General features: G+C 37.1%; 1 protein-coding gene across 1 annotated transcript in view; it reads left to right on the forward strand.

Moving 5' to 3' along the window:
• The window catches only part of LOC138176013 (endosome/lysosome-associated apoptosis and autophagy regulator family member 2), a 212247-nt gene extending 195190 nt beyond the window's left edge, over positions 1-17057 (forward strand). The window contains exons 19-22 of the mRNA XM_069106716.1: positions 1200-1326; positions 5437-5615; positions 7512-7677; positions 14224-17057. Coding sequence (XP_068962817.1) covers positions 1200-1326; positions 5437-5615; positions 7512-7677; positions 14224-14283 — 532 coding nt within the window. The 3' untranslated portion in view covers positions 14284-17057. The remainder of the gene's footprint in view (positions 1-1199; positions 1327-5436; positions 5616-7511; positions 7678-14223) is intronic.
• The last annotated feature ends 4075 nt before the right edge of the window (positions 17058-21132 follow it).

Below are 21132 nucleotides of genomic sequence, written 5' to 3' on the forward strand. Positions count from 1 at the left end.
CCTGATCTAAATGTTTCTTCTAAGTTTTCTTCTTTGCTGGTTCATCTTCATCTTCTTCTTACTTATATTCAAACTCTTCTCTTTTCTCTTGACACTCTCTTCCTTGGCAGTCTCATTCATTCTTATGACTTTGACTATCACTTCTGGTTTAGGGGCGTGTGTTTGTGTGTGTGTGTGTGTGTGTGCTTGTGTGCGTGCCAAGTCACTTGATTCATTTTGTATCTATATCTACATACATACACACATACATATATATAAATATATGTGTGTGTATGTGTATACACATATAGAATGACCTAATGAACATTTCTACTTGGATCTTAAATTCTACATATCCTCAAACTGAACTCATCAATTTCCCTCCTCCAAAACTTTCTTTCCTCCTAGGCTATATTGAGGTTTAAAGGGGTTGAAAACTTTGCATGTAAGCATTGAATGAAAAAATGTTTTCCCTGTTTTCAGTGGATTTATGACTAAAACAGGCATTTCCACAAGGTTGGTATAAAAAGAAAAGGGCCTGGATTTTTGGAATCTTGGCTCTGTCATTTTTATCCATGTAACCTTGGCCAAGTCACTCATTCTCTCTTGGCTTGCATTTTCTCATGAGTAAAATAAAGACTTTAGACTAGATTACTCCAAGCTTGTGTGAGAGATACTTTCCAAATGACTTCTTTTTCTATTTTTTTTAAAGCAATCGGGGTTAAGTAACTTGCTCAAGGTTACATGGCCAGTTATTTCTGGGTGTGGTGCTGAGTATCTGAGCCCAGATTTGATCCAGGTCATCCTGACACTGGGGCCGGTGCTCTTACTTGCTGTGCTACCTGGCCGCCCCTTCTTTTTCTATTTAACAAGCTTTTAAAAATTTGTTTGTACCTTGTTGTAGAAACAGATTGACTCAATATTTCTCCCCCCAAACATAACAAATTATCACTCAATAGAATATTAGAAACTTTTTTCTACTCCAGACCTTACTAAGTATTTGTGTGATCCTGGGGCTGAGACAGAACTATCTATACCCAAGGTGATTCACCTGACACTTGGTGCAGTAGGGACCTTGAAGTCAGGGGCTATTTTATTTTTGTTTCTGTATCCGTAGTGCCTAGCATGGTGCCTAGAACACAATAGATGTTTAATAAATGCTTGTAGATTGAACTTGTCTGTTTGTATGATATCCTACAGAAACTGTTTCTCTTCTTCAGTGCATGTCCAGCGGGCACCTGTGATGGCTGCACATTCTATTTCCTGTGGGAGAGTGCTGAAGCTTGTCCTTTGTGTACAGAGCATGACTACCATGAGATTGAAGGAGCCTGTAAGAGAGGATTTCAGGTATGAGATACAGTAATATAACTGGAGTAGTCAAGGAAGTCTGCTCATGGAACTCAGAGTTATAGGATCAACCTAAGTATCAGAGATGCATTTGTTATTTTGGAGATGTAGCTTCCTAGTTTAGCTATTGGGTCCAAGCTTATTCATAACCTAATGTGACTTGAATATATAAAGTAAAATGTGTTGCTTTAGCTGCAAAATATCTGATGTGCCGAGGTAGGCACTAGGAAAGGAAAAAGCATTCTGACAAGTGGAGCAATAGCCACATATTTTCACTGCCATTGGATAAACATTGATGTCATTAAAATGAAATGTGACTTGCATGATACAGTTGTATGGTCAACTAAATAAAAATGAAGGACTGACATGACCCAGTTAGTATGCCTAACATTTCATGTTCCTGTGAAGATAGTATAGGCTGGTGTTTTTAATATTCTATCTTTTTTTTTAAGCAATTGGGGTTAAGTAACTTGCTCAAGGTTACACGGCCAGGTGTTTCTGGGTGGGTGCTAAGTGTCTGAACCCGGATTCGATCCCCGAGGTCATCCCGACACGGGGGTCAGTGCTCTTACTCGCTGTGCTACTTGGCCGCCCCCTTTAATATTCTATCTTAAAGAAGGCCTGTGAAGGAAAAAATATACTTGTTCATATATATACTTATCTCTATTCATCCTTTTCCAGTAGATGAATGAATAAAAATTGTGAACTTTTTGGGTTACTCGCCTATCCTCAATTGTTACCTCCTTGGTTATGACCAGTGTTGGTTATTTGCAAATTGGATCTGAGGGAAAATAGTTCAAGTTAATACATTTTGGTGACCATTTCATTAGAGGGAGTGTTTTGCTTTTAAAGATGGAGAAAATAAAAAAAGCCATAGGAAAATGACCCAGTGAATTGTCCTGAGATAATTTGTGCCAAGTGATGGTGGCAGTAGGAGGAAAGAGAGGAGATCCCACTAAGAATCACAATTTTTTCAACAATCTATTAAAAATTAACATAGCTATTGGTTCTCAGAATGTGAGACCCTTGTCCCAGGGCCAGCCAGTAGACATCCTATAAGAAGATCGGAATCAAATCAATCTTAATTTCCTTGCTATAAATGAAACCAGAAGACAAAAGGAAGGTAAAACTGCAAGAAGATATGGCTCACAGGTTCTCCTTGTAGAGGCAAATTAAAGAGATGATGTCATTGGTTTTATTATGCTTTCAAAGGCATAATTTTATCAGTAAATTGGTCAGCACATATTCATGATAAGCATTTACAAAAAAGATCAGTGTGAGAATACTTGAAGCCAACAGATGTGGGAACATCTGTTACAGAGAATGAGAAGGTAGAGAAATTCTACAAGGAATTTAAGACCCCCCAAAATGAATGACACATACTTTAATATCTACTGACTTTATTGCAAAAGGTGTGCATAGTATAGGATGCCAAAAATTATGTTGGGAAACATGATTCGGCTGTAGGAAATAAGGCCAAAGGCATATAGACTATGCAGAACCATCATACTTTTGTATCACAAATATTTTCTTCAAGAAAAGATTCAGGAGGCACCAGACATGATAAACCCTAAATGCTATTTCAAAAGGTGACAGTGTTAATATCTTATGAGACAAGAGCTAACTACTTAGTGATATGGGAGGAATTCCAGAAGCCTGTATTTTTATATAGCCAGACAACACAACTTCTAAGGGAAAACAAAATGCCAAATTAGAAGAAAGAGTAAAAAAATATGGGGTCATTATGTGTAATTGAGGCATCCTAACCCATTTAAACAAATTATTGACTCTGAAAAGTGGAAACTTTTAATGTTTTCTCTGTCATTTTCTCTGTATCTCTTAGACTTAATTTCCTCAATAGTAAAACAAAAGGCTTAGACTAGATGGCCTCTGATGTAATTTCTAGCTCTGTCTCTTTGTGAGAGGTTCTTGCCTCCATTATGTCAGACTATCATCATTTCCTAAGAAAGCTTAATTGATGGTAGGATTTACAGTAGGATGAACAAGAGTCACACTAGATGAGAAGGCAGAGTTCATTTGGAATCTAAAATTGTTGCTGTTCATCCTTCTTTCTGGAAGAGGAACAGTAACATCAAGGGGGTGATGTTTTGCCTTACAAGTGAACTGGATATAAATGAAGCAGAGCTGTGTAAAGTCATTAGACTCACTCTCTGCCAGAGTCACTGGAGTCTGGTAGCATGACAGAAGTCAAGACAACTGGAAATGGCCAGGATACAGTGGGTGATCTTGGTCTTTTTAAGCTAAGGTCTTTCCCAGGTCTCAGTATGGCCGAAGCCATGCCCATTCAGTGATTAAAGGATAGATAAGAATTGAGGGAAAAAAGATAGCCTAGTTTGCCTTCACAAAAGAATCAATCTGGGAAGGGAAGACCTTCAGAGTTCCTGTCCAGAACAGAAACAATTGCTACTTACACTCACTCTGAACCATTAACACCCATACCAGGATCTAAAATAATGGAATAAGGCATAAGTATATCATTGGGTTTCAGATTTAGCAAAACACCCAAATATTCATCTTTATTAGTACTGTTCCATGAAGTTCAAACCACAGGTGGACTATTTATTTTTCTGTATTTCATAGCCATAGATGATTTGGCTAGCTTCAATTAGTCATCCACCAATGTGACCAGCTCAAAAACATGTGCAGCTAATCATAAAGGGTATTGAGTAAGGGAATGTGGATAGATTAGCAAAAACCCATTACCATTCCTGGGAAAACATTTCTGCCCATGTGTACCTTTATTTTGTGTTGGTAGTGTTTTCTTTTTGTGTAAGTAACAACTTTATTAAAATCCTAGTAGACATCAATGGTCTTTTGTAATTGTTTTATTCTCTTTTAAAAATGAATTTTTTTCTGAACTGAAACATGAAAAAAGGAGAGTATTTCCATATGTACAGAAGAATACAAAAGCATTCTGTGTGAAATTATGAATCCCTAGGGGCATCTAGGTAGGTGCAGTGAATATAGCACTGGCCTTGGAGTCAGGAGGACCTGAGTTCAAATCTGGCCTCAGACACTTAACGTGAAAACTAGCCATGTGACCTTGGGCACAATTGGTAGCATAGATGTGTAAATATTTCTTTTGCCCAATTGCCCTCCAAAAAACCCCCCAAAATTATGAATACCCATTTAACACTGTTTACTTAAAAAAAGTAAATAATGAGTTTTGCACATTTCTCTTATAACCATTCTACTTGTCTTTGCTTCCTCCTGAATTTCCTTCTCTTCTGTTCATAAAAAATGTTACAACGGCCAACCTTTTTAATATCACTATTGTTACTTTCCAATTAACTGAGAGAAAGAAAGGCAAAAAAGCACCTTTGTGACAAAAAGCATGGTCAATTGAAATTGATTTATGTCCACAAATATATGTCTCTGTAGCTTGTGCCCATCACTCTATCAGGATGTAGGAAACATGCTGAATCATAGATGTTTTAGAGATATGGCTGGCCATTGCTTTGATCAGAGTTCTTATGTTCTTCAGTTTTTTGAGGCTTGCTGCCTCCATATAGCTACAAATGTTTGCAGGCTATAAATATTCTATCCATAGGCGTGCTCATGTGTTTCCGGGGCTATTAGATGACTTTTTGTGTAGTTCTGGTATAGAAAATGTTAGTTACTTGTATAGTTACTAGTATATTTATTAGTAATTATTTGTCCTGCTGTGAACTCAAGATTCTGGATTAGGTCTGTGGGACTTAGGTGGTCTGCCTCTAGTTCAGATATCTATTTTGAGAAGAAATATTTACACATCTATGCTACCAATGCATGGAACCCTATTGGAGGAAGCTTGCAGAATCCATGAACCCCAATCATCAATTAGTTACTCTGAATACACTACATATCAATTGTGATTCTGAACAGCCAGATATCAATTTACTTTATATCTTCATGCAATGTCAGCATTAAAATATGGTTCTTCATGTCACATACTAGATTATAAAATTCTTAAAGGGAATTATTGTGCCGTTTTCTTCATTTTTGTATTCTGAGTGTCTAGAACAATGCAATGCTTATGGGACCTTTAAAAATGTTTTCTGGAATTGTACAGCTTAATGGAATCTGTAATGCTGCTTTCAATTTTTTTAGGAAACCTTATATGTATGGAATGAACCAAAGCAATGCATTAAAGGGGTTTCCTTGCCAGAGAAAAGACTGACCACATGTGAAACAGTTGACTTTTGGTTAAAAGTGGGAGCAGGAGTAGGTGCTTTTACAGCAGTTTTACTTGTGGCTTTGACCTGCTACTTCTGGAAAAAGAATCAAAAGTGAGTACCCATAATTCTTCTTAGAATGACAGGACTTATTGTAAATTCTGTTTAGCTTATGAAAACTAACAGTTCTTTATTTACTCCATAGCATCCAGAAGTCTCTTGTAAAAAAATGCAAAGGAAACCTCTTATGTAGCAAACAAAAAGCATCATTTTGACTATAGGCTCATCGTAGGATGAGGTCAAAGGATTGAATGCTGGAAGGGCCTTAGAAATTACTTAACTTATCTCCTTTATTTTCAGATGAGGATCTTAGGGTCTAGAGGGATTCATTTACTTGTTCAAGGTTACACAAATTAGCTAATGGTTAGATCCAGGTTTTTGGAGAACTGGTCCAATTCTTTTCACATTATGCCATGTTATCATCTTGTCTCTTCTATAGTCTCAATATTTTAGAAGTCAGAGTTGTGAAGTTCACTAAGTATAATGGCATGCCATGGGCTGCTCAGTGTCTAGCACTTAAGCATGACTGGAGATGTGAATAAGAAATGACCAGACCATGTGTGTGTGTAGTTCAAGGAAGAATGATTAACTCCATTTATTGATTCTTAGTACAAGGTTTTTATAGAGCAAAAGAGACAAAGGAATAGGACTTAACTTTTCTTATCATTACCTTAGTCTGTTGTATCTTGGAAGTAGCACAGAGTAGATAAATTGATAAGGATTTGTTATGTAGGTGATTAAAGTCTTAGGGTAAGACCTTTGATCTAGGCCTCAGGTAACTCTTAATGTAGCTGCAGTCATAAATGGATACAATTGAGAGCAAACTTCAAAGCCAAAGCTGCAATCCTTAAAAGACATCATGTTGGGTGTCTGTTGGCTAGGTGGTGCAATGAATAGAGCACTGGCCCTGGAGTCAGGAGGACCTGAGTTCAAATGCGGCCTCAGACACTTAACACAAAAACTAGCCATGTGACTTCGGGCAAGTCACTTAACCCCAATTGCCCTCCAAGAAGAAAAGAAAAAGAATAAAAAAGACATCATGTATAGAGCTGACCACCCAAAGATACCTGAGTGCTGAATCAAATATTTTAGCTCTTAATAACTAAAATCTTGGGGTATAGACTATTGATCTTAGAACTCAAGTAACATCCTTATAAGTGTAATCCATAATAAAGAACTCAGGAGCTAACTTAACAAAAAAGTCACATCTCAAAGAGATTCTTGTTTTAAAGTCCACTCTCAGGATTTAATATCTGAGTCCTGAACCAGGCCTCTTTAGCTCCCCACAATGGCAGAAATAGAATAATTGATTTCCCCCAATAGAATGTGAGCTTGAGGGCAGGGGGTATTTCATTTGTCTTTGTCGCCCTAGAACAGTGCTTGACACAGACTATTCATTTAATAAATGCTTGTTGCTTGCTTATTTACCCTCAGAATTCTGCCTTTATAATAATGCTAAACTTTTCGACTCCTTTGAAGTGACTAGTATGTTGGTGGAAATGGGAAGAATCAGGTATAGTGGATGATGAAGATAGACCTACGAGTTCTGTCTTCCTTTCCTTTTCTCTTGTCTTATTCATACTGATTAAATCATGGGAATTCTTATAAATATTGCCTCTTCTTCCTGTCCCATCCCCAAATCCAAGAAACATATTCAGGGCTCAGTGTTGTGTCTGTTTTGCAAATGTCCAACAGTTTGGAAAATCAATCAACACAGAATAATTGATGTTATTGATTTTGTTGTATTTACTGATCGAAGTCTTAATAAAAGTTTGTGTGTCTAGCCACTGGAAAGACAGACCCAGTGCTTTGTGTGGAAGGATGAACATTGGAGTGGGTGGAAGAATTTTACTATTGGAACACTAAGCTGGGAAATGGTTACCTAAAATAAATGACTCTTGATTAGCATTGAAAACCCTATTTGCTGTTTTTCTCTTCTTTATTATTTAGGCTAGAATATAAATATTCTAAATTGGTAATGACAGCTAATGCAAAAGAGTGTGAGCTTCCTGCTGCAGATAGCTGTGCTATCATGGAAGGGGAAGATAATGAAGAAGAAGTTGTATATTCTAATAAACAGACACTTCTGGGGAAACTCAAATCCTTGGCAACAAAGGTGAGAAGTAGAGCTTGAATTTAGCACTGTTGCCCATTCATAGTCCCATGCACCCCACAGGTTCATATAGTTGGCATTGAGGCAAATTGCTCCCAAATTAGATCTATCTCCACTGTAAACTTTTCTCTCCTTTTAAAAAATAAGGTTGCTTCATATGAGCAGACTAAAGCTATTCTGAACTGATGAATAATAAAAGGTAACCATGTGCATATGAAAAAAGTATATTGGAAAAGTTACTTGCAGGTTTATGAAACTAAAGAGGCTGAAGGTTGGCAGATAATTTCAAAGTCTCACATCACTACAGCATGAATACTTATTTTCCAGAAGAGAATCAAAAGGTAGTGGATATGAAAAATAACTAAATAGTATTTAAAACAATTTTCTTTTTCTTTTTTTTTTCTTTTTTTGCAGGGGGAAGGTAAGGCAGTTGAGTTAAGTGACTCGTCCAAGGTCACATGGCTAGTTTTTTGTGTTAAATGTCCAAGGTCAAATTTGAACTCAGGTCCTCCTGACTCCAGGGCTGGTGCTCTATTCAATGCGCCACCTAGCTTTCTCACTAAATAGTATTTAAAAAGCAATTAAATTGACTATATTGTAACGGACATAAAATGTTACTGATATGGGAGTCATATCTTAATCAGCTCTCTCTATGCATCAGATCAACTAGGTCAAGCAAAAATAAAAATCAACATCCAATTAGAAGAAAGGCTATTGGTGGGAACTAGATATTTTAATTAATTACACCAGCTTCCACCTTACCGCTTTAAATGAGCCATTAATACCTAAAGTGAGAAATGAAAAAAAAAGACAAAAATAATGCCCATGATAATCACTACTTCTTGCAAAAGTTTAGTTAATATAAAGTAGTCACCATGAGAAGGTAGTCAAAAGAATCCAGATGCTTCCCTAGCCAGCAAACATTTGATCTCCTTGATAGGAGGACAGAAATAGTGACTAAAGGCAGTTAAGGGCAGTTTTTCAAGATGTTTGTTTTGCTTATGATTATTCCATCCTATTATTTCCTCCTGGGTAGTACCCATTTTACCATCCCCTCACACTTCCCATGCCCCATTTAATTTCTAAAATACTATCATGGGGTATGACATATGATAATGAGCAGTATTCCTCATAAAATAGCAAAAAGCCATGGAAGCCAAAATCAGTCAACAGAAAATTTGACCTAAGACTCAATCTGGTCATGTCACAAGAGTATTCCAACATAAAATTGGTAGGAGAGCAACAAATAGATATAAAATGAAACCAACCTGTCAATGTTTCTATAGCAGTCTATCATCAGTAATAATGATCAACTGATGAGATGAAGAAGAAAAAATAACACTTAAAATGATTAAGCTTGGAGAACCAAATATACATTGGGAAAATCCATGCTGGAGGCAATAAAATACTAAAAGAACAGAAGGGTGATCCTACAAAATACCCCAGAGAGGGGAAGGCATGAAAAGAATATAAATATGAAAGACAATATTAATACCCCACAAAGTGATTTATAGAACATCAATAACTTCTGGCTCATGTGTCTACTTTAGAAAATCTTTATAAAATGATAGAATTTGTTTATTGATGAAACTATAGAAGGGAACAGGTAGATTTTTTTAAAACAAATTTTTTTATTGACACTTCTATTTGCACCACTGTCGTTTCTTAATCTCCTCGCCTCCCACCAAGCCATTCCTTATAACAAAGTAGTTTAATTAAGTGAAACAAACCACCACATTGGCCATATCTGACAATGTATGTCTCATTCTTCATTTACAGTTCACTAATTGTCCAGAATAGGGAAGTAGGTTTCATTATTGTTTTGGAGTCAATAGTCATTATTCATTGATCAGAGGTTTGAAGCTTTTCAGAGTTGCCTTCTTTTCTATCCTTTAATTGGGTACCCTATAACTTGTTTTCTGGGTTTTTCTCTCCTTATTGATTCAATCTGTACAAATTTTCTCAAGTTTCTCTGAATTCTCCATTTATTTCTTACAGTGCAATCATATTCCATTATATTTATATGTCAAATATAAAATATATTCAGCCATTCCTCAATAGATGGAAACTCGCTTTGTTTCCATTTTTGGGGCTACTTTAAAAGGTAATATCATAAATATTTTTTGTGGTATGGTTTGATCAAAATGTTTGAACAGTTTAGTGACTTTACTAGTATAATTGTGAGTGGATTAACAGAATAATTGGGCCATTTCATAGCTCTACCAACAGTGCATTATGTCAGCCAGACTTTTCCATACCATTCTCTGTAGAAAACCACATTTTTAAAGTCACACAACTGGTTAAAATCTGAAGAGAATATAGTATCATATTGTTTATTGTTGATTTACAAAAAAAGAAGAATTGGTAATGCATAATAAAATATTAAACGTTCAACAAGGAATCTCTCAAGCATAGGTTAAGTTCGTGCAAGTTTCCTTGAGAAGTGTAACCATAAATATAACTCTATTTAAAGACTATCTGATTACTAACATCAGTTGAAGTATAAAGCAAGGAAAAATGAATTTCACCAAAGGTATTTGATGTTGTCATGGAGGATGCCCTGTGCAAAGACTAGATGGAATTTGGATTTCTGACAAATAACAATGTCTTACAAAAACATGTGACTGTATCAAGTCCATGACTACTGCAAAGCCTCTTCAGTAGTTTCCATAATTTCTTAGGAGAGATTAGCCCAGGAATAAATGTATTAAAGAATCCAAAATGGAAAATGGTGTAGCATTCAGTTTTTATGGCTGGTGTAGATTGACAATGAGTTTGGATCCAGATTTGATAGAAGAAAGACACCAAGGTAAATTTTATTTGGAACATAATTAAGTACTTTTAATAGTCCCATGCAGCTCCCTAGCACAAAGAGCTTTCTTGTCAACACAAGTGTTCTCCTGGCAATATCACATGATTCTATATCTTACAACATCACATTTTCTAAGAAATCAAAATTTTGGGTGATTCTAAAGGCAGTGGAGAGTATAAATACACTGCAGTATGTTTTCAGTGATGATCTGTATGTGAAATAGGGTAAAAGGCTATTGTTAAGGAAATGTGTGTCTACAAAAGGTCAGACAGTCATGTGACCAGAGGAAGGAATAACAGATGATAACAACCAGATCATAATAACCAGAATGTTAACACTTTTAAAACTAGCAAAGCACTTTACGAATATTATCTCATTTCAGCCTCACAACAACACTGAAAGGTAGGTAGGAGGTATTCATATCTTTATTTTATAGATGAGGGAAACTTTGACAGAGAAGTTAAGTCACTTGCCCAGGGTCACATAGTAAGTTTCTTAGGTGGGATTTGAAACTTAATTTTTGATTACAAGTCCAACAGTCTATCTATTCATTGTTTAATAGTACCCACGAAATGCCTCCGGTTCATTTGATGGCTCCTCTTTGTGTAGGAACACATGGAAGAACATGGACAACAATCACAATGACGAGAAAATGTGGCTGGGTTGTAATCTAGACCAAATGGAAAGAATATCAATATCTGTGAGATGATACAGCTATTGAAATAACATTGCAGTCTGAATATTGCCCCCAAGTTAATAAGCCAACGTCAGGGACTTGTCCAGCGATCCCGACAAATTGTCTTGGTGACACAATGAGAAAGACACAGGTCAGGCGAGATGCAAGCAATCTGTCCGTTTATTATGCATTTGCTGTATTCTTTTATACACTTATGACAAGGAAATAGTACAGTAAAATAACACAGACTCCCATTCTCTTAGACTACGTGGTTCCCACACTGAACATGGTAAACATGTTTTTTACTTTGTGCCTTATCTTGCACATACATCAAGTTCATGGGTTCATTGGAGAAGCTTTGTACCAGCACTCCTTAAGCATAACCAACTACACAGCCTGGTGGGATACAAATACTGGGCTGGACTTGTAGTTACACTTTGCCTAGCTCCTCAACAAACCAATATTTTAAAATATTGTTTGAAAGCAAATTTTGTCAGCATCCTCACTTGACAGATGGGAAAGAACCATGTCATTTGACTTCAAAAATAGGAGGGACATAAGGAAGGAGAAGAGAGGAAAGCAATCCCATTAAATTTTTGGAAAGTCTAATATTTAGATGGTGCAGTGGATAGAGCACTGGGCTTGCAATCAGGAAGATATCTTCATGAGTTCAAATCCAGCCTCAGACACTTATTAGCTGTATGACCCTGGGGAAGTCACTTAACCCTGTTTACTTCAGCTTCTTCATCTGTAAAATGAGCTGGAGAAGGAAATGGCAAACCATTATAGAATCTGTGCCGAGAAAACACCAAATGGAGTCATGAAAAGTTGGATACGATTTAAAAATCATTCAACAACAAAATAATAGTTCATATTTGACTATACCAGTTGATAAAAAAATTAATTCAAATCAACTCTTGAAATAAGTCATATAACATACTGTTATTCCCATTTAAGGGATGAAAAAATTAAGGTTTGAAAAGGTCAAAAGGCTTGTGTTCAGTCAGTAGTCAGTGATGCCAGGGCTGAAATCCTCATCTTTCTAATGTACTATTTATTGTTACATCATTACACATGCCTATTAATTGGCCCATAAATAAGATATATTTACAATTGGTAATAGGAAGAATGATTTGGAAAAATATTGCAACATTATTTAAAGTCTGAGTAACCATTTTTTTAAGCTCATGATTTTGGCAAATGCATTTATATTATATCCAGGGAGACATCTTGCTGGAGAGACTATTGAGAATAAAATGTGTAAACTCATCTCTTTTCTGGCCATTTTGCTGGGCCTTTTCCTCTCAAGTGGCCAAGTACTTACTTCCCCCGAATTCTAGTCATCTCCACCCAGCTTTTCTGGACATTCAAAGCCCAGTAACAATAAAGGAGAGGGGAGAAAGGAAACAATGAAGAAAGTAAATATTGCTCTGAAAAAAGGACAGTACAAAGTACTGAGGATACAAATACTAGCAAAAAGAAAGACAAACCTTCCCTCAGGGAGCTTATAGTCCAATGAGGGGAAAATACACAAAAGGAAGCTGAAAAGAGAGGGCTGAGGAGAAGGAGTGTGTGTGTGTGTGTGTGTGTGTGTGTATGTATGTATATGTGTATGTTTTAATGTGTATTAAAACAAATGTACCAGGAATAGCTTTGAAGTCCAGAAGTCAGGGACTGGGTGGGGAATGCAATGAAAGCCTCAGCCCTTACACAAAATGGAGGCCTCAGGAGGAATTCACCAATGGGGAAAGGAGGCTGATGCAGGAAGTATGTGATTTTACATATTGTGAAGGCTACAGGGATGGTTTAGATGTTCCAGAGTGATGAGACCCCAGGGCCAAGAGAAGTTTAAGGAGACAGCAAGGTTTTGAAGTTCAGAAATCAGGAACAGGACCAGGAGAGGAATAAAGACCAATTTAGGTCTCTTCCAGGAAGAACTCACAATGGCAGAAGGGGGCAGGCCTTGCAGAGGGAAAGTCCCTATTGAGAAGTCTAGTTAGTCCCAAGGTGAGCAGGTACCAGGAGCTGAGGGTAGTTCCGGTATAATACTGTGTGTTTTAGAATTCCAGAATCCAGGAACAAGGCTGGAAGGGAACAAAGACCAGCATGCCCCACTTGACCATGGATAATCTCTCTTTTGATTTGTCATCTCTGTGGTTAAAGGGGGAAAAAGTCTAAAATTTGTTTTGAATTTATTTTCTAGTAAACGAAATTCCAACAAAGATACATTTCTAGAATTTAATAGCCAACCTAGCTAATTAGTTGTGATTTATTTCTTATCAATACTAAAATGTTTTTTGATATGTCTTGAAACCAAAATATTATTCTTGCAAATCAGTGAGGCTAAATGATTTTTTGGATATTTATTGGTGCTCTCTTTTAGATAATTTCTACTTTTTCTCTTTCTTCACTGAGATCATGTTACCTAGGAAATATCTGATTTCATTCAGTTACTCTTTGCAATAATCTGGGTCCAGTTGGACCCAGAGAGGTTAAGTGACTTGATATTGGCCTTGTAACCTTGGACAATTCTCTTAACCATTCAGTGTTCTAGGTAATTCTTTAAGACCCTAAGTTACAGAAAAAATGTGGACCTGCATTTTTAGAGGGAATTTGTTATGCTGGGAATTCCCTATGCCAATGAAATCACAGATCCAGTGTCTATACTTATCAAGTCACTATAGAGGTATTAAAAGTGACTTGTTGAGGGGGTGGCTAGGTGGCGCAGTGAGTAAGAGCTACAGCCCTGGAGTCGGATGACCCAAGTTCGGTTGCGGCCTCAGACACTTAACACCCACACAAAAAACCTAGCTGTGTAACCTTGGGCAAGTTACTTAACCCCAATTGCCTTCCAAAAGGCCAAAAAAAAGTGACCTGTTTCAGTTCTGTTTGTTGTTTCTGTATTCCAAAAGGTTTTGATTTCCATCTTAAGTGAGTGAGTTTTCATTTCTATTTGTTACTGAATAATAACTTATAGTAGTCCCCCTGGCCCTTTGCACTGATGATTCCAAAATCACCATAGGATTTTGTTGACTTATTTTTCTGTGGCTTTTTTTGGAAGGAAAAAGAAGATCATTTTGAATCTGTTCAGCTGAAATCCTCAAGATCCCCCAATATATGAAGAGACAGTGCTACCTTTGACAAAGGAACAAAGAAATCTGCTTTCTAATGTTACAGGACCACATTTTAGAGCCCATCTTGGTGTCCAGGACTGTTGGTGATACCTGTGAGAAATACTAGACTGTTGAAAAAAGAAGGTTGGAGCCTTCTGGTTGTCTGGTTGCCTTATCATGTGGTCAAGTACCTTGCCAAAAAGGAAAGCAAAAGTTTGGTGGCCAAGCTGATGGTGAAGTTCAACTCAGGAAAGAGATATTTGTGTATATAGGTAACTGAAAACCAAGTTTAAAGCCCATCAGTGCACTGCTGATGCATGCCATTTAACTAATTGGTAACTTTCATTTCTTATAACTCGTATGAAAATTATCATGTGTGTGCGTGTGTGTACGTATGTGTGCATGCATGTGCAATCATATGAATGTTTTTCCTTGTTCTTTTGGAAGACTTTAAGCTTTCCATGAGATACAATCCCTTTGGCCCTTATTCCCTATTTTTTTGTCCCTCCCATCATTTCAAAATATAATTTCCTTTCAAAATGTTAAGCAGTGCTTGAGACTTAAGAACTTGAATTTTCATTTTCACAGAGAGCTTTCCCTTTTGATTTTAGAAGCCCAAGTTATCACCCTTTTGGAAAGAATAGGGTCTCCAGGTGCCTGGGGGTATCTGAATGTGTGTTCTTTCCAAAAATTCCATGCTAGGTGGAACTTAGATAATATGGTAACCTTTAAGGAAGGACTCAATGGAAAAGCTAGAGAGTATACCTTTGGAAGAAAATGAGAAGCAACCAGGATGCCTGACATCTTGTGAAGTCAACCAATCCCTCTATTAACATGGAAGCTACACTATCAAAAACTTCTTAAATAGAGGTTCAAATGAGGAAAAAATGAAGTGAGATGGATTATCATGTCAAGTGGAGAAATGCAAAAGATAGCTTATCAATAGGTGCAAGTTTAACCTAGACAACTAATTTCACAGTGATTAGCATTCTTTTGGGCTCTTTGGGAAAGTGAGGTAGGCTACTCATCCTCTTGTTTCATGTGAAGTCCAATTCTCGAGGCATGTGGGGGTAGACCTCCTGTTGGCTCTTTTGGAGTGTTGTGATTTGTGATTTTTGTTTGGAGAAGTTTCTTTGGTCAATAAACCAACATCTAGCTTTGGAAAAAAAAAAACTTATGACCGTATGCCGAGAAAGTTGTACTCTGGGCAGGAAAGGGGATCTTTTTATTACCATTTTAAATCAAAGGTGATTTGTTGATTTTTTTCCTATAATTGTGACTGTTATCAAGATTTAGACATGTGACTTATTAAGAACAGATGTTTGGATGATGAAGGAATTGACTAATTTACCACAAAATATTTTTTTACAGTGACTGGGCACTGGAACAGGGTCTGGGACGTTGAGTATATTGGGGTGCTTAACATGATTTTAATCAATAGAAGTACATTAAAAGAGATTTATTTCAACTGAGGGTAGGGCATTATTTATTGACTGAAAGAATCAAGGAAGGTGAGGGGAGGGGAAACATTCATTTTCTTGTCCCAGGTACTTGACATTCTTAGGATATTACAATTTATGATTTTGGATTCAGTGGGTAGTGCTTTTTTGGAGGGTGGGATGGGACAGGGAATAAAATACATGTTTGATTATGTCTGGCTAATATGTGGGATTTTGCACTATGATATTGTTGACTGTGTCTTCATTCATAGTTTTTTTTTGTGTGTGTAATTCTGTACCCCTTCACACTTCTGTTCATTGAATTTACTATCATTCCATTTTTCATGTGTGGTATTCAGGGATGGAGTCATTCACTGAGTATAAATATATTTATGATTTTGGTTCTTGGATCTTTTATAAAGAAAATTAAAAAAAAATCTAATTCTTATCCAACTAATTAAGGAGCATTGAAGATCATTTTCCCCTCCTCTGATCAAAATTCAGACAATAGAAGGAAAATGTGTTTGAAGTCTGCCCTTTCTGATTACTGGCAAAACTGCAACATACAGTTGTGAATGCAGTAATGTTCTGCAAGAATAGACAGAGAGAAGAAGCTTCCACGAAATCACCTGTCACCTTTCTCTCCATCCTTGGCTGTGCTCTACATGTATGTTCCAAGCCATAGAAATAATTGGGATTTGCTCCCAGGTATCTCCTTTCTTCTCTTGTCCCTGGACTCGAATCTCTGACATGTCAAAAATGCCTTAAATTTTAATGAACTATCTCATGATGTGGTTGAGGTGATGTTCTTATTTATTTTACTTCTAATTTTAGATATAAAGTAGTATTTTGTCAGCTCGGTGCCATCTTTGGTAGAGGAGCTGAATTTTACCTATGGTTCCCAACAATCTGTCATTTTATGCCACATTGTCTTGAGCCCTGAAGAGAGACACCTGAAGAAGCATTATAGAGAAACCATGAAGACCAACTCTGGCTGTCGAGTTCACTCAAGTTTTATGTCTGGGCTGTGCAAAACTTCATGGAATAACGGAAGGCATAAAGGAGTTAATTGTGCCACAGTGACTTCTAATGGACATTGTTATTCCATATTATTTTTTCCTCAAATGGTAGAGAAAGAGGATTTCATAAAAGGCGTGGTTCTGAAGCCTTAAATACTTCACTAAGCCAACTGTCGCCTATAATGTCTTCTAGCACTCTGCCAAAATGTATTCAAAGCAATCTTCCACTAGATGAGAGAACGTCTTCTATGGATAAATTGTTTTATGCCACCTAATAATATGGAGTAGTTTATGTGTTCACTTGATTAAATAGACTACATTTTATTACTGTGTTGCTTTTTTTTTGGTATTTGGTTATGAGTAACCACATTCCCAATGGGATTAAACAAATTTTGTAGTATATTTATGCAGCCTAGTAACCTTTTTCATCTCAAAGGAAAATAATTGTTTTGAAATGACTGTGTATCTACCCATATAATACCATTGGAGGAAATGATTATATACAAGCATTTTAGCAGGTTTCTGCAAGGATCCTAAGTATCAAAGAATCTATCTCCTTAAAAAGAAAGACCTCAGTATTGAACTGGAAAAAGTGGATTTGGTTTGCTTGGACTTTGGCCACTCGATATTCTGCTTCCTGACTTTCATGGATGGACTTTCTAGTTCTCTCTGAGCCCCTCTTCTTAGTGAGTCTTTCCAAAGATATGAAAAGGTTCATGCATGTAGAAATGCACTGTGTCTATACAAACACACACACACACACACACACACACATAGAGGGAATGCTATCAATGTAGGTCAATACCTTTTCTGCTTTGTATAGTTTTAGAGAGTTGCCTAGGGGACTGTGAAGCTAAGTGGCTTCCCGAAGGTCACATTTAGTGAGCTTGAACCTTGGTCTTCCTGGATCCAAAGATAATTTCCTGTCTGCTGTCACTCTTCCTCCCCCAGGTTGCCTAACACGGAGGCATCCTGCCTCCCTGAGATCACCCCCACATGGGTAGGAATAGCCTCCTTTGGTTGGCTGCATAGTCAGAACAAACTCTTTAGAACTAGCAAGACTGGGCCAATTTCTCTCTTTTCTGTGTATTCTTTGTTCTTGAACCCAAAGGTCATGTGAAGATGTCACAGTTCACTCACAGTGTGGGTACCATGAACAGAACAGTGTGTGTGTGTGTGTGTGTGTGTGTGTGTGTGTGTGTGGTGGGTAACTTCCTCCTCTCTTTTGTACTCCAGCTCTGCAAAATGGAACTGGGTGGGTCTGTTTCTATTCTGTCATTTATTTTCAGTGTTAGGTGCTGGAAGTGATCCCTAAAGGACTCAGGAATTCAAATCATGGTGACTTTGGAGCCAGAATTCCAGGTAGGATTACAGCCAGCCAAACCAGCAGGAAAGTCGTGAGAAGTCAGCGTACCTAATTCTCAAGCTGAAGGGAGATTTGGACTTGGAACTAGAACTGGTTTTATAGGAACTGAGTTAAAATGATAAACCTAATCCCCTTCCCCCTCCTCTGAGACTGAAGTGGTACATAGGGAAGGATTAAATCTCATGTGTTGGGGGACTCAATTTGTATATTTGAAACTATACTTTTGAAGTAAATATTTCCTTGTAAAAGCTAATCCAACTATTAGTGACTAAATGGAGCTGGTGTGAAGGGTTTCCCTCTACATTTGGGGGAATACTAGTGGTGGTGTCTAATCTTTTACAGAGCCTCAATTCTACCCCTTCTCCAACTCCCTTAAGAGTACTGGAGACCTTCAGGAAGCAGGGCCCAGGGAAGTGATTGTTACATTAGTATCAGAAAGTTGCTTTGTGTTTAAACAATATCTTAATCCCTCTTCTACAGGTTCAGCCTACCAGATATTTGAACACTATTATTTGAGCCACCTCTCCCCCAAGTTGTCCTTTCTCCATTTAAATGTCCCTTGCTCTTTTAATCAATCTTAATGAATTTTCGTGACTTTATTTGAATAAGGTATTCTTCTATTGCTGTGTTCCAATTATTTGCTACATCCCACCAAAATTAAGTGATGTCTTTTGGAATCAAAATGTCTATTCTTTTATTAAGATATCTAATTCTACTAATTTTTTACCCATATTCTTCCTTTAATGCATAGATATTTGGGCTCAAGATATTTGGTCTTGAGGTTTCTTCTAATCTGTGAATGACAGGTTTCTTTCACTAATCTCTTCATTCCTGTGTAGTATCTGACTTGGCAGATTCATGTATATATGTTGTTTCCTCACCCTCCATTTCCAGTTTAAAGCCTTCTTGATAAAAGGCATAACTCTCCAGTCAAATATATATGTATATACATATTTGTATATTCCCCTACTCCCTAGTTCTCTTTAGATGACCTCCAATCTTGGCCAAGAGACCCCTTTCATCTATATTTTAAGCCCTTGAGGCAAATCCAAATTCCATTCTCAGACACTATTTTAAACCAATTTTTTATTTCCTCAATCTACCTTATGAGGTCCTAATTTTCAGTGTTCAGTAATGATCAAAACACACAAACACAGTCATACACACACACACACAAATACATTCACAAATAGTCTTTGGTTTCTTGTCCAGAAATTCACCATCCTTAATGGTGCTTTTTGGCATTTCATTTGTCTACACACGAATTACCACAAGTGGGTAGTAGTCATCAGGTTTGAAAAGTTTTTGGAGATTCTGTCACAGTCCTAGGAAGACACTCCTGTAAGGTACCTCCCTATTAGTATCTTATTAAGAAGTCACCAACTGTAGGGATCTGTGTCTTCTCCCTCTGACTATTGCTGGATGTCCTCTTTCTTGATTTTCTTATATTTGGGGGATCATTAGGATGTATGTCCTTCTCAGAGTAAAGTTTCCCCCCTCTGGGAAGGTGATATATCTTTGACATAGTTCCAAAGGTTCAATGGCCTTTCTTCCCATTCTTCTCTGTCATATTTTTCTACCTTCTAACTTCCTGTCATTGGTTAGGGTTCCTCATTTCCTCTTTGGGATTTCCCCCCTAAGAAACATTGATTCCCTACACAGTAAGGATTTACTCTTGTAGTCCTATTCCCTTCTCCTCTAGTATGGAGTCTAGCTTGCATTTTGTGCATATGCAGCCATTGCTTTACTTTGGCAGAAATGCAGACAATGCAGCTCTGAAGGTCATTCTAAAATTCCCTTGTCTTCCATAACTTGCTAGAGAACCTTAGTTCTGTATTGTTTTCCCTATAAATACTTAATGGTCAAATTTCATGGCTAAATATAATTATTTGCAATCAGAAGCTTTGACATGGGAGCATTGCCAAGCAAAGCTTTTTCTCTAGATGACTTTGAGGTCTTTTTCTAAGTCTCTTTATACCTTTTCTTTAGAGATGAGCTTTTATTTATCTATCACCCATCCATCCATCTTTGCTGTTCATTTCAGTCATCTAAACTGTTTGATTCTGTCACAGCCCTAATACATACAGTAGCTGACCTTAATTGTTGCCCGATAAAAGATATTTTATAGAAATCCCTCTATCAGTACTCTTCATTTTCTTTTCTTTCATGGATGCATAGACTTCAGTCACTATTTGCCTATCCGAATTCTTTGCTATTGAGACTTCTGCATTGTTGCCTTATCATTTTCCTGACTGATATGTCTTCTATCTTGTGATTTTGCTCCTTACTAATTAGCTCTGGGACAAGGCATGATTATGAAGAAAAGGAGCAGGAAGAAAATAAACAGCAGGCCTCAAATATACCAAAAAGGTTTGAACTGTCAGTTGAAATTTCTTTTCTTCTCTATAATCTGTAAAGTGTGAATCTTCAAAATTGAGCCTCATTTTTATTGTAGCCCCTGATTTCATTCCCCTAAAACAAAAAATACCATGGTGTATAAAGGCAAGAAGGTGGCAGGATGGATAGAGTGCTGGGCCTGGAGTCAGGAAGGCCTGACCTCAAATTCAGCCTCAGAAACTTGCTAGTTGTGTGACCCTGGGCAAATCACTTAATCTCTGTTTATTCAGTTTCCTCAACGGTAAAATGGTCATAATAATGGTACTTACTTCCCAGGGTTGTTGTGAAGGTTGAATGAGATAATAATTATAAAGTGTTCAGCATACTGCCCAGCGCATAGTAGGTGATTAATAAATGCTGATTCCCTTTCCCTTTTCCCCTCTCCCTCTCAGAGCTCTGGATTTGGAGTTAGAAAGATATGAATTCAAATTCTGCATCTTAACACTTACTAGCCATATGGCTGTGTGTAAGTCACTTAAGGTCTCAGTTCCTCAGGCAGCTCACTAAGATTCTAAGTTATATGTGAGTTATCTCATTTTAACAAGATTTGATTATATATATTCACATATTATAGATGAGTTGAACACATGTGTACATACATGTGTATAAATAAATGTATTACATATACACACTTAT

The sequence above is a fragment of the Petaurus breviceps genome, unplaced genomic scaffold, assembly GCF_028583685.1.
Source record: "Petaurus breviceps papuanus isolate PSGF00001 unplaced genomic scaffold, PetGlider_PUasm1.0 80, whole genome shotgun sequence".
Taxonomy (NCBI): Eukaryota; Metazoa; Chordata; class Mammalia; order Diprotodontia; family Petauridae; genus Petaurus; species Petaurus breviceps.